Source organism: Ylistrum balloti, unplaced genomic scaffold (genome assembly GCF_031769215.1).
Source record: "Ylistrum balloti isolate Yb309-2 unplaced genomic scaffold, AGI_CSIRO_Ybal_v1 Utg369874, whole genome shotgun sequence".
Classification (NCBI taxonomy): Eukaryota; Metazoa; Mollusca; class Bivalvia; order Pectinida; family Pectinidae; genus Ylistrum; species Ylistrum balloti.
This window is the reverse complement of record NW_026782015.1, coordinates 758,454-778,402: the sequence shown is the minus strand read 5'-3', so window position 1 is coordinate 778,402 and position 19,949 is coordinate 758,454. Positions and strand designations below refer to the sequence as shown.

Below are 19,949 nucleotides of genomic sequence, written 5' to 3'. Positions count from 1 at the left end.
TGTTGTGACCAATGCCTGCTGTACAGTGACTATATTGGTGCTGTTGTGACCAATGCCTGCTGTACAGTGACTATATTGGTGCTGTTGTGACCAATGCCTGCTGTACAGTGATTATATTAGTGCTGTTGTGGCCAATGCCTGCTGTACTGTGACTATATTGGTGCTGTTATGACCAATGTCCTCTGCACATTGTCTGTACTGTTGCTGTTGTGACCAAGGCCTGCTGTACTGTGTCTATTTTGGTGTTATGGTGCTGCTTTCAGCCATACAAGGCTGATTGGAATGCTATCATGCGATGCCAATTTCACATCCTACCACAATCTTGTCAGAAGGAATTTACATCACGATTATGTGATTTGCATAGCAAAAAGCCACTTGGAGAGACAGAAGCAATTACAGCTGGTTTTGGCAGTACTGTAAAACTCTTCACTAGCTGGTAGCCACGGAAACTTTGTGAGGCGATGTCACAGCAAGCATGCCAGTAATGTAATATCAAACCTGCAAAACAGAGAAAAGGTGACAAAGAAATGTGTCAAATGAATAGATGTATATTATCATGTCTTAAATCATTCTGAAACAAAAACCATTATCACGAACCTAGCATTGCAATAACTGTATCATAATACCGCACACAAACCAAGAGGTCCAAAGGGTCTGCATCCCTCTGCTATTTTTCCATGATTTTCACAAATACATTATCATTTCACATCATTGACATTCATTCCAGGAACATACCTGTCAAATATCATGATTTTGGGCATTTTGTTTAATCAGAAGTTGTATCAAGTTTAGTAAATTTGACCCCTGTGTCCTTGAATATTAGACTAGGTAATTATTTTCCATATACCTTTATGGGCTTCATCACAGGAACCTACAAACCAAATATTTACCCAGTCACCATGAATTTCGGTCAATGTCATTTCTTCTTGAAACCTTGAGGAGTTTCATCGTAGAAAAATAACGCGTTAAATAACAAGATTCTCAGCATTTGATTATTGAGAAGTAGTTTTTTGAGAGTTTTAATATATCTAACAACTTTGCAACTTTGTCAGGCATCATCCAAGAAAACTTCTGGCTAAATATCATGATTCTTGGTATTTTGGTTATTGAGAAGAAGTCGTTGAAAGCGTTTAACAAATTTGACCCTTGTCACATTGAATATTGGTCAAAGTTATTTCTTTTCACAAACTTTATTGGCCTTCATCAAAGGCATCTTCAAGCCAAACATCAAGATTGTTTTGGTTATGGAGAAGGACTTGCTTAAATAAAAAGAAAAGATGATGCTGATAGACAGTGGAAGAGACAACAGACCTGGTGAGCTAAAATCATAATACCTCAACACAGAGACCCTGGACACTATACCTCAACATAGAGACACTGGACACTATACCTCAACATAGAGACCCTGGACACTATACCTCAACATAGAGACCCTGGACACTATACCTCAACACAGACCCCCTGGACAATATACCTCAACACAGAGACCCTGGACAATATACCTCAACACAGACCCCCTGGACACTATACCTCAACACAGAGACCCTGTACACTACAACTCAATACAGACCCCCTGGACACTATACCTCAACACAGACCCCATGGACAATGTACCTCAACACAGACTCCCTGGACACTATACCTCAACACAGACCCCCTGGACACTATACCTCAACACAGACCCCCTGGACACTATACCTCAACACAGACCCCCTGAACACTATACCTCAACACAGACCCCCTGGACACTATACCTCAACACAGACCCCCTGGACACTATACCTCAACACAGACCTCCTGAACACTATACCTCAACACAGACCCCCTGGACACTATACCTCAACACAGAGACCCTGTACACTACAACTCAATACAGACCCCCTGGACACTATACCTCAACACAGACCCCATGGACAATGTACCTCAACACAGACTCCCTGGACACTATACCTCAACACAGACCCCCTGGACACTATACCTCAACACAGACCCCCTGGACACTATACCTCAACACAGACCCCCTGGACACTACACCTCAACACAGACCCCCTGGACACTATACCTCAACACAGACCCCCTGGACACTATACCTCAACACAGACCTCCTGAACACTATACCTCAACACAGACCCCCTGGACACTACACCTCAACACAGAGACCCTGAACAATATACCTCAACACAGAGACCCTGTACACTACAACTCAATACAGACTCCCTGGACACTATACCTCAACACAGACCCCCTGGACACTATACCTCAACACAGAGACCCTGTACACTACACCTCAATACAGATCCCCTGAACACTATACCTCCACACAGACCCCCTGGACACTATACCTCAACACAGAACCCCTGCACACTATACCTCAACACAGACCCCCTGAACACTACACCTCAACACAGATCCCCTGAACACTATACCTCCACACAGACCCCCTGGACACTATACCTCAACACAGAGACCCTGTACACTACACCTCAACACAGAGACCCTGAACACTACACCTCAACACAGATCCCCTGAACACTATACCTCCACACAGACCCCCTGGACACTATACCTCAACACAGAACCCCTGCACACTATACCTCAACACAGACCCCCTGAACACTACACCTCAACACAGATCCCCTGAACACTATACCTCCACACAGACCCCCTGGACACTATACCTCAACACAGACTCCCTGGACACTATACCTCAACACAGACCCCCTGGACACTATACCTCAACACAGATCCCCTGAACACTATACCTCCACACAGACCCCCTGGACACTATACCTCAACACAGAACCCCTGCACACTATACCTCAACACAGACCCCCTGAACACTACACCTCAACACAGATCCCCTGAACACTATACCTCCACACAGACCCCCTGGACAATATACCTCAACACAGACCCCCTGGACAATATACCTCACCACAGACCCCCTGGACACTACACCTCAGCACAGACCCCCTGGACAATATACCTCAACACAGACCCCTTGGACACTATACCTCAACACAGACCCCTTGGACAATATACCTCAACACAGACCCCTTGGACAATATACCTTAACACAGAGACCCTATACACTACACCTCAATACAGACCCCCTGGACAATATACCTCAACACAGACCCCCTGGACAATATACCTCAACACAGACCCCTGGACAATATACCTCAACACAAACCCCCTGGACAATATACCTCAACACAGACCCCCTGGACAATATACCTCAGCACAGACCCCCTGGACAATATACCTCAGCACAGAGACCCTGGACAATATACCTCAACACAGACCCCCTGGACAATATACCTCAACACAGACCCCCTGGACAATATACCTCAACACAGAGACCCTGGACAAAATACCTCAACACAGATACCCTAAACACTACATCACAACACATGGAACCAGGACACTACATCATCACAACACAAGGAACCAGGACACTACATTATAACACAAGGAACCAGGACATTACAGTATAACACAAGGAATCAGGACACTACACCCCAACACAAGGAACCAGGACACTACATTATCACAACACAAGGAACCAGGACACTACACTATAACACAAGGAACCAGGACATTACAGTATAACACAAGGAATCAGGACACTACACCCCAACACAAGGAACCAGGACACTGCACCCCAACACAAGGAACCAGGATACTACACCCTGAAACAAGGAACCAGGACACTACACCCCAACACAAGGAACCAGGACACTACACCCCAACACAAGGAACCAGGACACTATACTATAACACAAGGAACCAGGACATTACAGTATAACACAAGGAACCAGGACACTACACCCCAACACAAGGAACCAGGACACTACACCCCAACACAAGGAACCAGGACACTACACCCCAACACAAGGAACCAGGACACTACACCCCAACACAAGGAACCAGGACACTGCACCCCAACACAAGGAACCAGGAAACTGCACCCCAACACAAGGAACCAGGACACTACACCCCAACACAAGGAACCAGGACATTACACCCCAAAACAAGGAACTAGGACACTACACCCAACACAAGGAACGAGGACACTACACAATAACACAAGGAACCAGGACACTACACAATAACACAAGGAACCAGGACACTACACCCCAACACAAGGAACGAGGACACTACACAATAACACAAGGAACCAGGACATTACAGTATAACATAAGGAACCAGGACACTACACCCCAACACAAGGAACCAGGACACTACACCCCGAAACAAGGAACCAGGACACTACACCCCAACACAAGGAACCAGGACACTACACCCCAACACAAGGAACCAGGATACTATACCCCAACACAAGGAACCAGGACACTGCACCCCAACACAAGGAACCAGGACACTACACCCCAACACAAGGAACCAGGACACTACACCTCAACACAAGGAACCAGGACACTACACCCCAACACAAGGAACCAGGACACTGCACCCCAACACAAGGAACCAGGACACTACACCCCAACACAAGGAACTAGGACACTACACCCCAACACAAGGAACCAGGACACTACACCCCAACACAAGAACCAGGACACTACACCCCAACACAAGGAACCAGGACACTACACCCCAACACAAGGAACCAGGACACTACATCCCAACACAAGGAACCAGGACACTATAATTCTCTGATTGGATTCAGACAATAACATTACACTAAAACAAACACAAATGTCACTTTGAACAAATTAGCAACAGATTAACTACAGTCAGAAAGAGCTGACATTCAAAATTACAAGGTTGAAGCAGGAACAATTCGCGAAACAATGTAGAAAACTCATTTCCGGAAATATCACCATTGTGACTGGACCCTAATGATGGACAGGCAATGAGATTAGAAGAGGACAATGATGAGGGAGAGTACCACCTGTAACTGGTAGACAGGACAATTAGAGTCCTTCACAATAAACACCTGCTGCAAGGATGGTGAAATTAACCAGATATAAGGTACTTTAATTGTCAGAATCTATTTGTTATGTTTGCAAGTCCACAATAGTATTAACTTAAACTTCAATAACCTTTGTGACACATGAGTCATGTATACCTTTGAGGAACAAGAGCTGTGTATACCTTTGAGACATAGAAGTTGTATATAACTTTGAGGCACAGGAGTTGTGCATACCTTTGAGACATAGAAGTTGTGTATGCCTTTGAGACATAGAAGTTGTGTATACCTTTGAGACATAGAAGTTGTGCATATCTTTGAGACACAGGAGTTGTTTATACCTTTGAGACATAGAAGTTGTGTATACCTTTGAGACACAGAAGTTGTGTATACCTTTCAGACATAGAAGTTGTGTATAACTTTGAGACACAGGAGTTGTATATACCTTTGAGACACAGGAGTTGTATATACCTTTGAGAAATAGAAGTTGTGTATACCTTTGAGACACAGGAGTTGTGTATATCTTTGAGACACAGGAATTCTGTATACCGTTGAGACACAGGAGTTGTATAAACCTTTGAGACACAGGAGTTGTGTATACCTTTGAGACATAGAAGTTGTGTATACCTTTGAGACACAGAAGTTGTGTATACCTTTCAGACATAGAAGTTGTGTATAACTTTGAGACACAGGAGTTGTGCATACCTTTGAGACATAGAAGTTGTGTATGCCTTTGAGACATAGAAGTTGTGTATACCTTTGAGACATAGAAGTTGTGCATATCTTTGAGACACAGGAGTTGTTTATACCTTTGAGACACAGGAGTTGTTTATACCTTTGAGACACAGGATTTCTGTAAACCTTTGAGACACAGGAGTTATTTATACCTGTAAGACACAGGAGTTGTGCATACCTTTGAAACACAGGAGTTGTGTATACCTTTAACACACAGGAGTTGGATATACCTATGAGACATACCAGTGGGAAGCAATGACATACCTAGAAAGGCTCCAAACTTGTTATTCCCCCCACCCCCTCCTGGTATGTGTCCACATATATGTGGTATTCATAAAAAATAGAAAAAATCTACCATTGAAATGAAGGCATAGTTTTAAACCATGAAACAAGAAAGATAAACATCATACACAGTATTCCTGTCTAAAACAAACAGAGACATGATAAACTTACCTCATCTGTGGTGTGTTTATAAGTTCTTGGTCTTTTTGGTTGTACATCCAGTGTCTATATATAGAGAGCCTATCTTCTCAGTAGAAGTCTTACATCCAGTTATCATGGTAACATTTGCATCATCTGTAATCTTGAAAGTTGGATGGGCTCACAGTCAAGGGGAACTTCTGCTTAGGTAACGTAGACTCACCCATCCAGGTGAAATGTCTTGCTTACATGCCAACATATCTACCCCCTCTGAGGTAATGTAGATTTTTCCACTCAGGGGAAATGTTCTCGTTTCATGTGAACAGAGCTACCATCTCTAAGGTAAAGAAGACTTTTCCACTCCGGTGAAATATATTCAATTGTATTCAATTATTCATTACAAGTGAGCAGAGCTACCTACCCTCTTTCATGTAAAGTAGATTTTACCCCCCCCCCCCCTCTCCTCTTCGTCCACTGTAAAATTGACTTTTCCACTGAGGTGAAAGTGTTGCTTACAAATTGTCAACAGAGTTACCCCTCTAAGGTAAAGTAGACTTTCCTTCTCAGGTGAAATGTCTTGGTTGCATATGAAGAGAACTACCCCCTCAAAGGTAAAGTAGACTTTCCTTCTCAGGTGAAATGTCTTGATGACATGTGAACAGAGTTACCCCTCTAAGGTAAAGTAGACTTTCCCACTCAGGTGAAATGTCTTGGTTGCATATGAACAGAACTACCCCCTCAAAGGTAAAGTAGACTTTCCCATTCAGGTGAAATGTCTTGGTTGCATATGAACAGAACTACCTCCTCAAAGGTAAAGTAGACTTTCCCATTCAGGTGAAATGTCTTGGTTGCATATGAACAGAACTACCCCCTCAAAGGTAAAGTAGACTTTCCCACTTAGGTAAAATGTCTTGGTTGCATGAGAACAGAGCTACCCCATCTAAGGTAAAGTAGACTTTCCCACTCAGGTGAAATGTCTTGGTTGCATGAGAACAGAGCTACCCCATCTAAGGTAAAGTAGACTTTCCCACTCAGGTGAAATGTCTTGGTTGCATGAGAACAGAGCTACCCCATCTAAGGTAAAGTAGACTTTCCCACTCAGGTGAAATGTCTTGGTTGCATGAGAACAGAGCTACCCCATCTAAGGTAAAGTAGACTTTCCCACTCAGGTGAAATGTCTTGGTTGCATGAGAACAGAGCTACCCCATCTAAGGTAAAGTAGACTTTCCCACTCAGGTGAAATGTCTTGGTTGCATGAGAACAGAGCTACCCCATCTAAGGTAAAGTAGACTTTCCCACTCAGGTGAAATGTCTTGGTTGCATGAGAACAGAGCTACCCCATCTAAGGTAAAGTAGACTTTCCCACTCAGGTGAAATGTCTTGGTTGCATGAGAACAGAGCTACCCCATCTAAGGTAAAGTAGACTTTCCCACTCAGGTGAAATGTCTTGGTTGCATGAGAACAGAGCTACCCCATCTAAGGTAAAGTAGACTTTCCCACTCAGGTGAAATGTCTTGGTTGCATATGAACAGAACTACCCATCTAAGGTAAAGTAGACTTTCCCACTCAGGTGAAATGTCTTGGTTGCATGAGAACAGAGCTACCCCATCTAAGGTAAAGTAGACTTTCCCACTTAGGTAAAATGTCTTGGTTGCATGAGAACAGAGCTACCCCATCTAAGGTAAAGTAGACTTTCCCACTCAGGTGAAATGTCTTGGTTTCAGCAGTAACCTGTTCTCCTTTAAGAACACTTCATATAATCAGGCATGCCACCGTTTACACAAGCTGTAACCTGCAAAGCCAGTTCCCACTGTTATAGAGACTTAAACAACAGTCATAGTGTAACTTATTTACCTTGGGTAAAATATTCATATCAGCATTCTGTATTCTGAAGTGTTTTGTATATATAACACTATTAAACTTTTATGATTTTTTTTTTACTTTTTCATAGGTTCATCATCTCCTTCCTATAGCCAGGTATCAAACAGGTAAACTGCTCTGTATGTACACTTACAGAGGAACCAATCAAATTCAAACATACTCTTAAAATTCCCAGAAGGGTAAAAAAAAAATAGTGGTGATCTTAATAGGACTCACAAAATTATGTATCATGTGATACAGGACAATACTTCCAAACTTTGAGATTATCATATGGCTGTATGTTTAGCTGATAGTACAGCTGCTACTGTGTTTCAAATAAACTGATATTGTTAACAACGTAGTATTACGGAGTACACTTACCATGCAGGTCAGTATGTAAATCTATAATAAAGGCATTATAGAACTGACAACTGACCCAATCAGAAGGTGTGATACTTTGTAAATCATTCTAAACCCTTGATTGATCACTAATGTTGTAAGAATAAATCTAGGTTATATGGGTACGAGATTGTGAAATATCCGCCCATCAATCATCATCAAAAAGGAGTTGTTTCCCTTTGAAGTATGTTAACAAGCATGTTTTCAGTGTAGCTGATTGACCTAAACTCATGCTACAGATTTACCTTAAATCTACTTAAGTACAAAAATAAAGGTACAAAAATCTTTCAATGTCAGTACACTCTCTGATTACACTCAATACACTTTGTAGTCAGTACACTCTCTGATTACACTCAATACACTTTGTAGTCAGTACACTCTCTGATTACACTCAATACTCTTTGTAGTCAGTACACTCTCTGATTACACTCAATACACTTTGTAGTCAGTACACTCTCTTATTACACTCAATACACTTTGTAGTCAGTACACTCTCTGATTACACTCAATTAACTATGTAGTCAGTACACTCTCTGATTACACTCAATACACTTTGTAGTCAGTACACTCTCTGATTACACTCAATACACTTTGTAGTCAGTACACTCTCTTATTACACTCAATACACTTTGTAGTCAGTACACTCTCTGATTACACTCAATACACTTTGTAGTCAGTACACTCTCTGATTACACTCAATTAACTATGTAGTCAGTACACTCTCTGATTACACTCAATTAACTATGTAGTCAGTACACTCTCTGATTACACTCAATTAACTATTTGTAGTCAGTACACTCTCTTATTACATATCAATACACTTTGTAGTCAGTACACTCTCTTATTACACTCAATACACTTTGTAGTCAGTACACTCTCTGATTACACTCAATACACTATGTAGTCAGTACACTCTCTGATTACACTCAATTAACTATGTAGTCAGTACACTCTCTGATTACACTCAATTAACTATGTAGTCAGTACACTCTCTGATTACACTCAATTAACTATGTAGTCAGTACACTCTCTGATTACACTCAATACACTTTGTAGTCAGTACACTCTCTGATTACACTCAATACACTTTGTAGTCAGTACACTCTCTGATTACACTCAATACACTATATAGTCAGTACACTCTCTGATTACACTCAATACATTATGTAGTCAGTACATTCTCTGATTACACTCAATACATTATGTAGTCAGTACACTCTCTGATTACACTCAATACACTTTGTAGTCAGTACACTCTCTGATTACACTCAATACACTATATAGTCAGTACACTCTCTGATTACACTCAATACACTTTGTAGTCAGTACACTCTCTGATTACACTCAATACACTTTGTAGTCAGTACACTCTCTGATTACACTCAATACACTTTGTAGTCAGTACATTCACTGATTACACTCAATACACTTTGTAGTCAGTACACTCTCTTATTACACTGAATACATTATGTAGTCAGTACATTCTCCTATTACACTGAATACATTATGTAGTCAGTACACTCTCTTATTACACTCAATACACTTTGTAGTCAGTACACTCTCTTATTACACTCAATACATTATGTAGTCAGTACACTCTCTTATTACACTCAATACACTTTGTAGTCAGTACACTCTCTTATTACACTCAATACACTTTGTAGTCAGTACACTCTCTGATTACACTCAATTAACTATATAGTCAGTACATTCTCTTATTACACTCAATACACTATATAGTCAGTACATTCACTGATTACACTCAATACATTATGTAGTCTGTACATTCTCTGATTACACTCAATACATTATGTAGTCAGTACATTCTCTGATTACACTCAATACATTATGTAGTCAGTACATTCACTGATTACACTCAATACATTATGTAGTCAGTACATTCTCTGATTACACTCAATACATTATATAGTCAGTACATTCACTGATTACACTCAATACATTATGTAGTCTGTACATTCTCTGATTACACTCAATACATTATGTAGTCAGTACATTCACTGATTATACTCAATACATTATGTAGTCTGTACATTCTCTGATTACACTCAATACATTATGTAGTCAGTACATTCTCTGATTACACTCAATACATTATGTAGTCAGTACATTCACTGAGTACACTCAATACACTATGTAGTCAGTACACTCTCTGATTACACTCAATACATTATGTAGTCAGTACATTCTCTTATTACACTGAATACACTATATAGTCAGTACATTCTCTGATTACACTCAATACACTTTGTAGTCAGTACATTCTCTGATTACACTCAATACACTTTGTAGTCAGTACATTCTCTGATTACACTCAATACACTTTGTAGTCAGTACACTCTCTTATTACACTCAATACACTATATAGTCAGTACATTCTCTTATTACACTGAATACACTATATAGTCAGTACATTCTCTGATTACACTCAATACACTTTGTAGTCAGTACATTCTCTGATTACACTCAATACACTTTGTAGTCAGTACACTCTCTGATTACACTTAATACACTTTGTAGTCTGTACATTCTCTGATTACACTCAATACATTATGTAGTCAGTACATTCTCTGATTACACTCAATACATTATGTAGTCAGTACACTCTCTGATTACACTCAATACACTTTGTAGTCAGTACACTCTCTGATTACACTCAATACACTATAAAGTCAGTACATTCTCTGATTACACTCAATACATTATGTATTCAGTACACTCTCTGATTACACTCAATACACTTTGTAGTCAGTACACTCTCTGATTACACTCAATACACTTTGTAGTCAGTACACTCTCTGATTACACTCAATACACTTTGTAGTCAGTACACACTCTGATTACACTCAATACACTATAAAGTCAGTACATTCTCTGATTACACTCAATACATTATGTATTCAGTACACTCTCTGATTACACTAAATACATTATGTAGTCAGTACACTCTCTGATTACACTCAATACACTTTGTAGTCAGTACACTCTCTGATTACACTCAATACATTATGTAGTCAGTACACTCTCTGATTACACTCAATACACTTTGTAGTCAGTACACTCTCTGATTACACTCAATACACTTTGTAGTCAGTACACTCTCTGATTACACTCAATACATTATGTAGTCAGTACACTCTCTGATTACACTCAATACACTTTGTAGTCAGTACACTCTCTGATTACACTCAATACATTATGTATTCAGTACACTCTCTGATTACACTAAATACATTATGTAGTCAGTACACTCTCTGATTACACTCAATACACTTTGTAGTCAGTACACTCTCTGATTACACTCAATTAACTATATAGTCAGTACACTCTCTTATTACACTCAATTAACTATGTAGTCAGTACACTCTCTGATTACACTCAATTAACTATGTAGTCAGTACACTCACTAGTTACACTCAATAAAATGTGTAGTCATTATCATTGATTACACTCAATATAATATGTAGCATATAAGTCAGCTGTATGGACCTGTAAGTCAGTGGTATGGATCTATGTCTGCTTGTGGTTTGGATCTATAAGTCAGTGGTATGGTCACGTAAGTCAGTGGTATGGATCTATAAGTCAGTGGTATGGTCCCGTAAGTCAGTGGTATGGATCTATAAGTCAGTGGTATGGTCCCATAAGTCAGTGGTATGGTCCCGTAAGTCAGTGGTATGGATCTATAAGTCAGTGGTATGGTCCCGTAAGTCAGTGGTATGGATCTATAAGTCAGTGGTAGGGTCCCATAAGTCAGTGGTATGGTCCCGTAAGTCAGTGGTATGGATCTATAAGTCAGTGGTATGGTCCGTAAGTCAGTGGTATGGTCCCGTAAGTCAGTGGTATGGATCTTTAAGTCAGAGGTATGGTCCCATAAGTCAGTGGTATGGTCCCGTAAGTCAGTGGTATGGATCTATAAATCAGTGGTATGATCCCAAAAATCTGTTCAGTTGTATGAACTTATATGTCACTGGTATAGACCTTTAAAATCAATAATATAGATCTAATTAGTATGTAGTTTGGGTGTGTAAGTCAGTGGTCAGGACCTAATAAGTCTGTGGTATGGACCTACATGTTAGTGGTATGGACCTTTAAGTCAGTGTTATAGACCTAATTAGTCTGTGGTATGGACTTTTAAGTCAGTGTTATAGACCTAATTAGTCTGTGGTGGTCAGTGTTATAGACCTAATTAGTCTGTGGTATGGACCTTTAGGTCAGTGTTATAGACCTAATTAGTCTGTGATATGGACCTTTAGGTCAGTGTTATAGACCTAATTAGTCTGTGGTATGGACCTTTAGGTCAGTGTTATAGACCTAATTAGTCTGTGGTATGGACCTTTAGGTCAGTATTATAGACCTAATTAGTCTGTGGTATGGACTTTTAAGTCAGTGTTATAGACCTAATTAGTCTGTGGTATGGACCTTTAAGTCAGTGTTATAGACCTAATTAGTCTGTGGTATGGACCTTCATGTTAGTGGTATGGACCTTTAAGTCAGTGTTATAGACCTAATTAGTCTGTGGTATGGACTTTTAAGTCAGTGTTATAGACCTAATTAGTCTGTGTTATGGACCTTTAGGTCTGTGTTTTAGACCAAATTAGTCTGTGGTATGGACCTTTAGGTCAGTGTTATAGACCTAATTAGTCTGTGGTATGGACCTTTAAGTCAGTGTTATAGACCTAATTAGTCTGTGGTATGGACCTTTAGGTCAGTGTTATAGACCTAATTAGTCTGTGGTATGGACTTTTAAGTCAGTGTTATAGACCTAATTAGTCTGTGGTATGGACCTTTAGGTCAGTGTTATAGACCTAATTAGTCTGTAGTATGGACCTTTAGATTTGTGTTGTAGACCTAATTAGTCTGTGGTATGGACCTTCATGTTAGTGGTATGGACCTTGAAATCAGTGTTATAGACCTAATTAGTCTGTGGTATGGACCTTTAAGTCAGTGTTATAGACCTAATTAGTCTGTGGTATGGACTGTTAAGTCAGTGGTATAGCCCTAATTTGTACAAAGTCTGGGCCTGTATAAAACTGAGCAGTCGTTGTGTACCGGTAATTGTTGAATTCATGACCTACACTTCAGAATAAATGCACAGTTTTACTTTCCATTTATCAACCAATGAGAATGAACTTATCATTACATTCATGTCTTCAATTTGTATTCATGACTGCTTTTAGCAATGAAACCTGACAGACATCATACATTGTGCTTACTTTAATAAATGGCCAAGTTCACACTCCAGTTGGTGGTCTTACCCAGCTAAGCCACAGGACAATTGTAAAGAAATGGCTTGGCCACTTTGCTGAGAACACTAATCTATTTTCATTGATTTTACTCTCCAGTGACAGGCTAAATTACAGGCCATAGATTAACACTAACTACACCAGAAGTCCATCCGGAATCATGTGCTGCGACAAGCAACAGACCACTTGTTGACCATCGAGCTGCCATCAATTTATTTTGCTGATCTTAGCAAATATCTTAACAACACAATGATGGACAGGCTGTCTGGGAACGAACCAATCAACTGGCTCTTGGACTTTATCTTAAACTCATTAATTCCATATCAAGCAACATTGTATTTCAAAATTTCTGAATGACATAAAAAAGAAATCATTGACAAAATCATTATCCTGTATCATTGCCAATACCAGCAGGTTATGGGTAATTAATGTGACACAGCTGGTCACAGACAGGGTATATAATGTGACACAGCTGGTCACAGACAAAGTATATTAAGCGACACTGCTGGTCACAGACAGGGTATATAATGTTACACAGCTGGTCATAGACAGGGTATATAATGTTACACTGCAGGTCACAGACAGAGTATATAATGTGACACAGCTGGTCACAGACAGGGTATATAATGTTACACTGCAGGTCACAGACAGGGTATATAATGTTACACTGCAGGTCACAGACAGAGTATATAATGTGACACAGCTGGTCACATACAGGTTATATAATGTTACACAGCTGGTCACAGACAGGGTATATAATGTTACACTGCAGGTCATAGACAGGGTATATAATGTTACACTGCAGGTCACAGACAGGGTATATAATGTTACACAGCTGGTCATAGACAGGGTATATAATGTTACACTGCAGGTCACAGACAGGGTATATAATGTTACACAGCTGGTCACAGACAAAGTATATTAAGAGACAGCTGATCACAGACAGAGTATATAATGTTACACAGCTGGTCACAGACAGGGTATATAATGTTACACTGCAGGTCACAGACAGGGTATATAATGTTACACAGCTGGTCACAGACAGGGTATATAATGTTACACAGCTGGTCACAGACAGGGTATATAATGTTACACTGCAGGTCACAGACAGGGTATATAATGTTACACTGCAGGTCACAGACAGGGTATATAATGTTACACAGCTGGTCACAGACAGGGTATATAATGTTACACAGCTGGTTACAGACAGAGTATATAATGTTACACTGCAGGTCACAGACAGGGTATATAATGTTACACAGCTGGTCACAGACAGGGTATATAATGTTACACAGCTGGTCACAGACAGGGTATATAATGTTACACAGCTGGTCACAGACAGGGTATATAATGTTACACAGCTGGTCACAGACAGGGTATATAATGTTACACAGCTGGTCGCAGACAGGGTATATAATGTTACACAGCTGGTCACAGACAGGGTATATAATGTTACACAGCTGGTCACAGACAGAGTATATAATGTTACACAGCTGGTCGCAGACAGGGTATATAATGTTACACAGCTGGTCGCAGACAGGGTATATAATGTTACACTGCTGGTCACAGACAGGGTATATAATGTTACACAGCTGGTCACAGACAGATTATATAATGTGACACAGCTGGTCACAGACAGGGTATATAATGTTACACAGCTGGTCACAGACAGGGTATATAATGTTACACAGCTGGTCACAGACAGAGTATATAATGTTACACAGCTGGTCACAGACTGGGTATATAATGTTACACAGCTGGTCGCAGACAGGGTATATAATGTTACACTGCTGGTCACAGACAGGGTATATAATGTTACACAGCTGGTCACAGACAGATTATATAATGTGACACAGCTGGTCACAGACAGGGTATATAATGTTACACAGCTGGTCACAGACAGGGTATATAATGTTACACAGCTGGTCACAGACAGGATATATAACGTTACACAGCTGGTCACAGACTGGGTATATCATATTACACAGCTGGTCACAGACAGGGTATATAATGTTACACTTCAGGTCACAGACAGGGTATATAATGTGACACAGCTTGTCACAGACAGAGTATATAATGTTACACAGCTGGTCACAGACTGGGTATATAATGTTACACAGCTGGTCGCAGACAGGGTATATAATGTTACACTGCTGGTCAAAGGCAGGGTATATAATGTTACACAGCTGGTCGCAGACAGGGTATATAATGTTACACTGCTGGTCACAGACAGGGTATATAATGTGACACAGCTGGTCACAGACAGGGTATATAATGTGACACAGCTGGTCACAGGCAGGGTATCTAATGTTACACAGCTGGTCACAGACAGGGTATATAATGTGACACAGCTGCTCACAGACAGGGTATCTAATGTTACACAGCTGGTCACAGACAGGGTATATAATGTGACACTGCTGGTCACAGACAGGGTATATAATGTTACACAGCTGGTCAAAGGCAGGGTATATAATGTTATACTGCTGGTCAAAGGCAGGGTATATAATTAATGTTACACTGCTGGTCAAAGGCAGGGTATATAATGTTACACAGCTGGTCACAGACAGGGTATATAATGTTACACTGCTGGTCACAGACAGGGTATCTAATGTTACACAGCTGATCACAGACAGGGTATATAATGTTACACTGCTGGTCACAGACAGGGTATATAATGTTACACAGCTGGTCAAAGGCAGGGTATATAATGTTATACTGCTGGTCAAAGGCAGGGTATATACTGTTACACAGTTGGTCAAAGGCAGGGTATATAATGTTACACTGCTGGTCAAAGGCAGGGTATATAATGTTACACAGCTGGTCACAGACAGGGTATATAATGTTACACTGCTGGTCACAGACAGGGTATATAATGTTACACTGCTGGTCCCAGACAGGGTATATACTATTATACTGCTTGTCAAAGGCAGGATATTTGATAACCATTGCATGATATAAAACAACTGTGAAGATTTATTGATATCTGGAACAAATAAGGCTGCTGTCAATATCTTGAGAGAAAAATCTCACAAGTTTGTCAGCAGCATTGAAAACAAGCCATCAACAACATCTGCTTGAAGAAGCTTCTTGCTGAAATTTTAATCCATTGGTAACTATGGTCACTATATAATAAAGTGATCAATCAGGAGTGCTGTTTACTTATCACTGTGTGTGACATCATCTATTGATAGCTTGCTAGAGTTACTTACATGCTCAGCAAACAACAGGAGACCTCCAAATTCAGGGGCAATGTCATACATGAAACCTGTGTTGTCTGCAAACTCATCAATGGGCCCTTCATTACCAGTGTAGAATAGGATAGGTCCCTGTCCCTCTCTCCACCAGCGATCTATAAAAAAACATAAAACATTATGAATTATTGAACACCAGATATGTTCCTGTCACCACCAGTGATCTACAACAAAACACAAAACATCAAACACCAGATATGTTCCTGTCACCACCAGTGATCTACAACAAAACACAAAACATCAAACACCAGATATGTCCCTGTCACCACCAGCGATCTACAACCAAACACAAAAACATCAAACACCAGATATGTCCCTGTCACCACCAGCGATCTACAACCAAACACAAAAACATCAAACACCAGATATGTCCCTGTCATCATCAGCGATCTATAACCAGATACATATATCTACACACCAGATACATATATCTACACAACAGATACATATATACACACACCAGATACATGTATACACATACCAGATACATATATACACACAACAGATACCAGATACATATATACACACAACAGATACATATATACACACACCAGATACATATATACACACACCAGATACATATATACACACCAGGTACATGTGTAGAAGTTGAGAGTACAGGTCACCTTTGCCTTGGCTAGTGTGAATTTCCTTTAAGTCAATATTAGTAAAGTGTCAGGCTAGAGAAGCAAAGGTCACTAGTTTTGACCCCAGCAGTGGCAGGGTGTTTTTCATTACTCTTTCCTGTTACAGATTTGGTGATGTTGACCACTCCAAGCGAGTTGAAGTTATATAAAATTGAGATGCTTCCTTGAAGATGTTGAACATGGGTTGTTGTTGTCTTCAAGGTCAAAGACTTTGTAAAGGAGGGAGTAGTAAAGAAGTTGAGAATACAGTCACTTTAGTGGCTGTGGCAAGAGGTGATTTCCCTTTAGCCAAGCGGTAGATTGTGCAGTTAGAGACCGAAGGGTTCCTAGATCAAACGCCAACATATCACACATATAACAAAGTCAGGCGAGATACAACCCCAATAATAGTAATAAGCTTACAATACCATTATTTAAATCATTAAAAAGTCGATGTTGCTGTTCCTCTTTGATGATGTGGTCAGCTGCAGTGGTTACAAGGGAAATATCAGTGTGCACACTAAATTACTAAAGGCTGGCAGAATGCATACTAGAATCTTCTGAAATGTCAAACAGTCACAGAAAACATGAGCTTAAAGGTACAGGGATTGTCACTTACTTCTTGGAAGATTATGGCTTACAAAAGCTCTAGGTAAGGTGGAGAAATCTCTGTCAAAACATGTTTTTTCCAGCTTAGTTTCTGTATGAATACACAATGTGGGGCCCGTTTGAATGACGTCTTCCCAAATATAGAATTAACAAAATGTCAGAGTCATGCCAGAGGTCCTTACATAGGTACCAATGTAACAGAGAGGGATTTTGGGTGGGCCTTTGCGTATGGACAACTCATAAGGCAAGATTCTTCTGTGGATTTAATTGACCAATTTACAACTGAGGTTCCTACATTCTTGGATTGTGGTGAATAAGACAATGATAAAAAATAATTTCCAGTACAAAGAAGTAAAAACAAAACCGAAAAGCCACAAGTACATCCTTACAGGATGAAGTCTAAAGTAAATCTACCAAAACACACCAAAAGAAAATACAACCCCGTGTACTGTCTGTCACTGGTCAAACAAGTTTTAGTCACTCATGTGTCACATCAACCCACTCTCTGGACATTCAGGACAGCGCAACAATCACACTAGAAGTACTGTACACACATTAGGCCAATACATGCAAAATCACGACGTGGAATAAAAACACAAGAGCTAATAAAAATTAGTTATAACATACCATTTTAATTAATTAACAGGGTCCCATACACACACCAGACTCATGGATTATGTACAACATCCCTGAATGTCTATGACACTTAAAACCATCTAAGAGGAATGTTTTCTCATTACATATCTCTTAATACCAAAATCAATTGCATTGCTACCAAACATACTGTTTACCTTGTATCAAATAACGTTGTTTGTAAGTCTTCTCGCCATACGAAACAAAGTTGAAGTGATCGATGTACTGGTCGAAGAACTTTTCCTTGTAGTCTCCTTTATTGCTAAACGAATACTCGCACAAACACAACAAAACCAAAGCTATGGAACATGCCTTCATCGTCTGCTATTTCTTGGTTTCCTCCTCCCAAGTTCCTAGTTTTAGTTTCGTTTTAAACTCTAAAGCTTCCGTTCCGGAAATGCGTTATATCACATGCGCGCGACAATTCGAATGTGACATTAATTTTGAAAGAAGCCCTAAGTTTGTCAAATATTTAGCTCAGCAACTTACATACTTTCAACATGGACATAGACATATCTAAGTCTCAATTTCAAAGTTTCAATCAATTTACTAACTTTTATTTCTTGCATGAATCCATTTAACTAAATAGGGGTTCGACGCTCAACCGGGACAAATTAACAAAGTTTTTGAATGGAATCATGTGGGTTTTTTTTTTCTCAAATATACTTTTAAACGAAATAAATTCAGGTTTTCAATATTTATTTTTTTTATTCATTTTATTATTTATTTATATATTTTTATTTTACTTTATCTTAATATACTAGATAACACGGGATAACTACAAATGATTTAATTCACTTCAGCCTAGACACCAAATTGAGTTCCTTCATAGTTTCTTCAATGTGGTTATATACGTTTATTATAAACTGGTTTAATTTCTAAACATGGAATCTGTTTTTGGTAAAAAGTTTGTCAGTAAAAGAATATCTTAATGATAATATTTGACGAAAAGTAAACATAAGTACACCTTTGAACCATTAGGAATTAAAGATAGAATGTACCACTGGGCAGATTTTTATCTCCTACAAGAGTTCCTTGAATTTGATACTGACGGTTTAGATATTGGATTGTCAATCCTATGAATGTGCGATCAAAGTGGCAAAAAAATCATCAGTATTTGGACATTTTCAACGTAATTGTGATTCAAACTTGTGTTGCAATGAATTTGAGAAATTATGTTCATTTCGATTGTTTCCTTTGTTTTATATAAGTAGGCCTGGAACAT

The 19,949-nt window shown here is 39.7% G+C and overlaps 1 protein-coding gene across 1 annotated transcript in view; it reads right to left on the bottom strand.

Moving 5' to 3' along the window:
• LOC132546023 (dipeptidyl peptidase 2-like) overlaps positions 1 to 19,069 on the bottom strand; it is a 62,317-nt gene extending 43,248 nt beyond the window's left edge. The window contains exons 1-2 of the mRNA XM_060209718.1: positions 18,883 to 19,069; positions 16,815 to 16,954 (exon numbers count right to left, since the gene is read on the bottom strand). Coding sequence (XP_060065701.1) covers positions 16,815 to 16,954; positions 18,883 to 19,042 — 300 coding nt within the window. The 5' untranslated portion in view covers positions 19,043 to 19,069. The remainder of the gene's footprint in view (positions 1 to 16,814; positions 16,955 to 18,882) is intronic.
• Between the last annotated feature and the right edge of the window lie 880 nt (positions 19,070 to 19,949).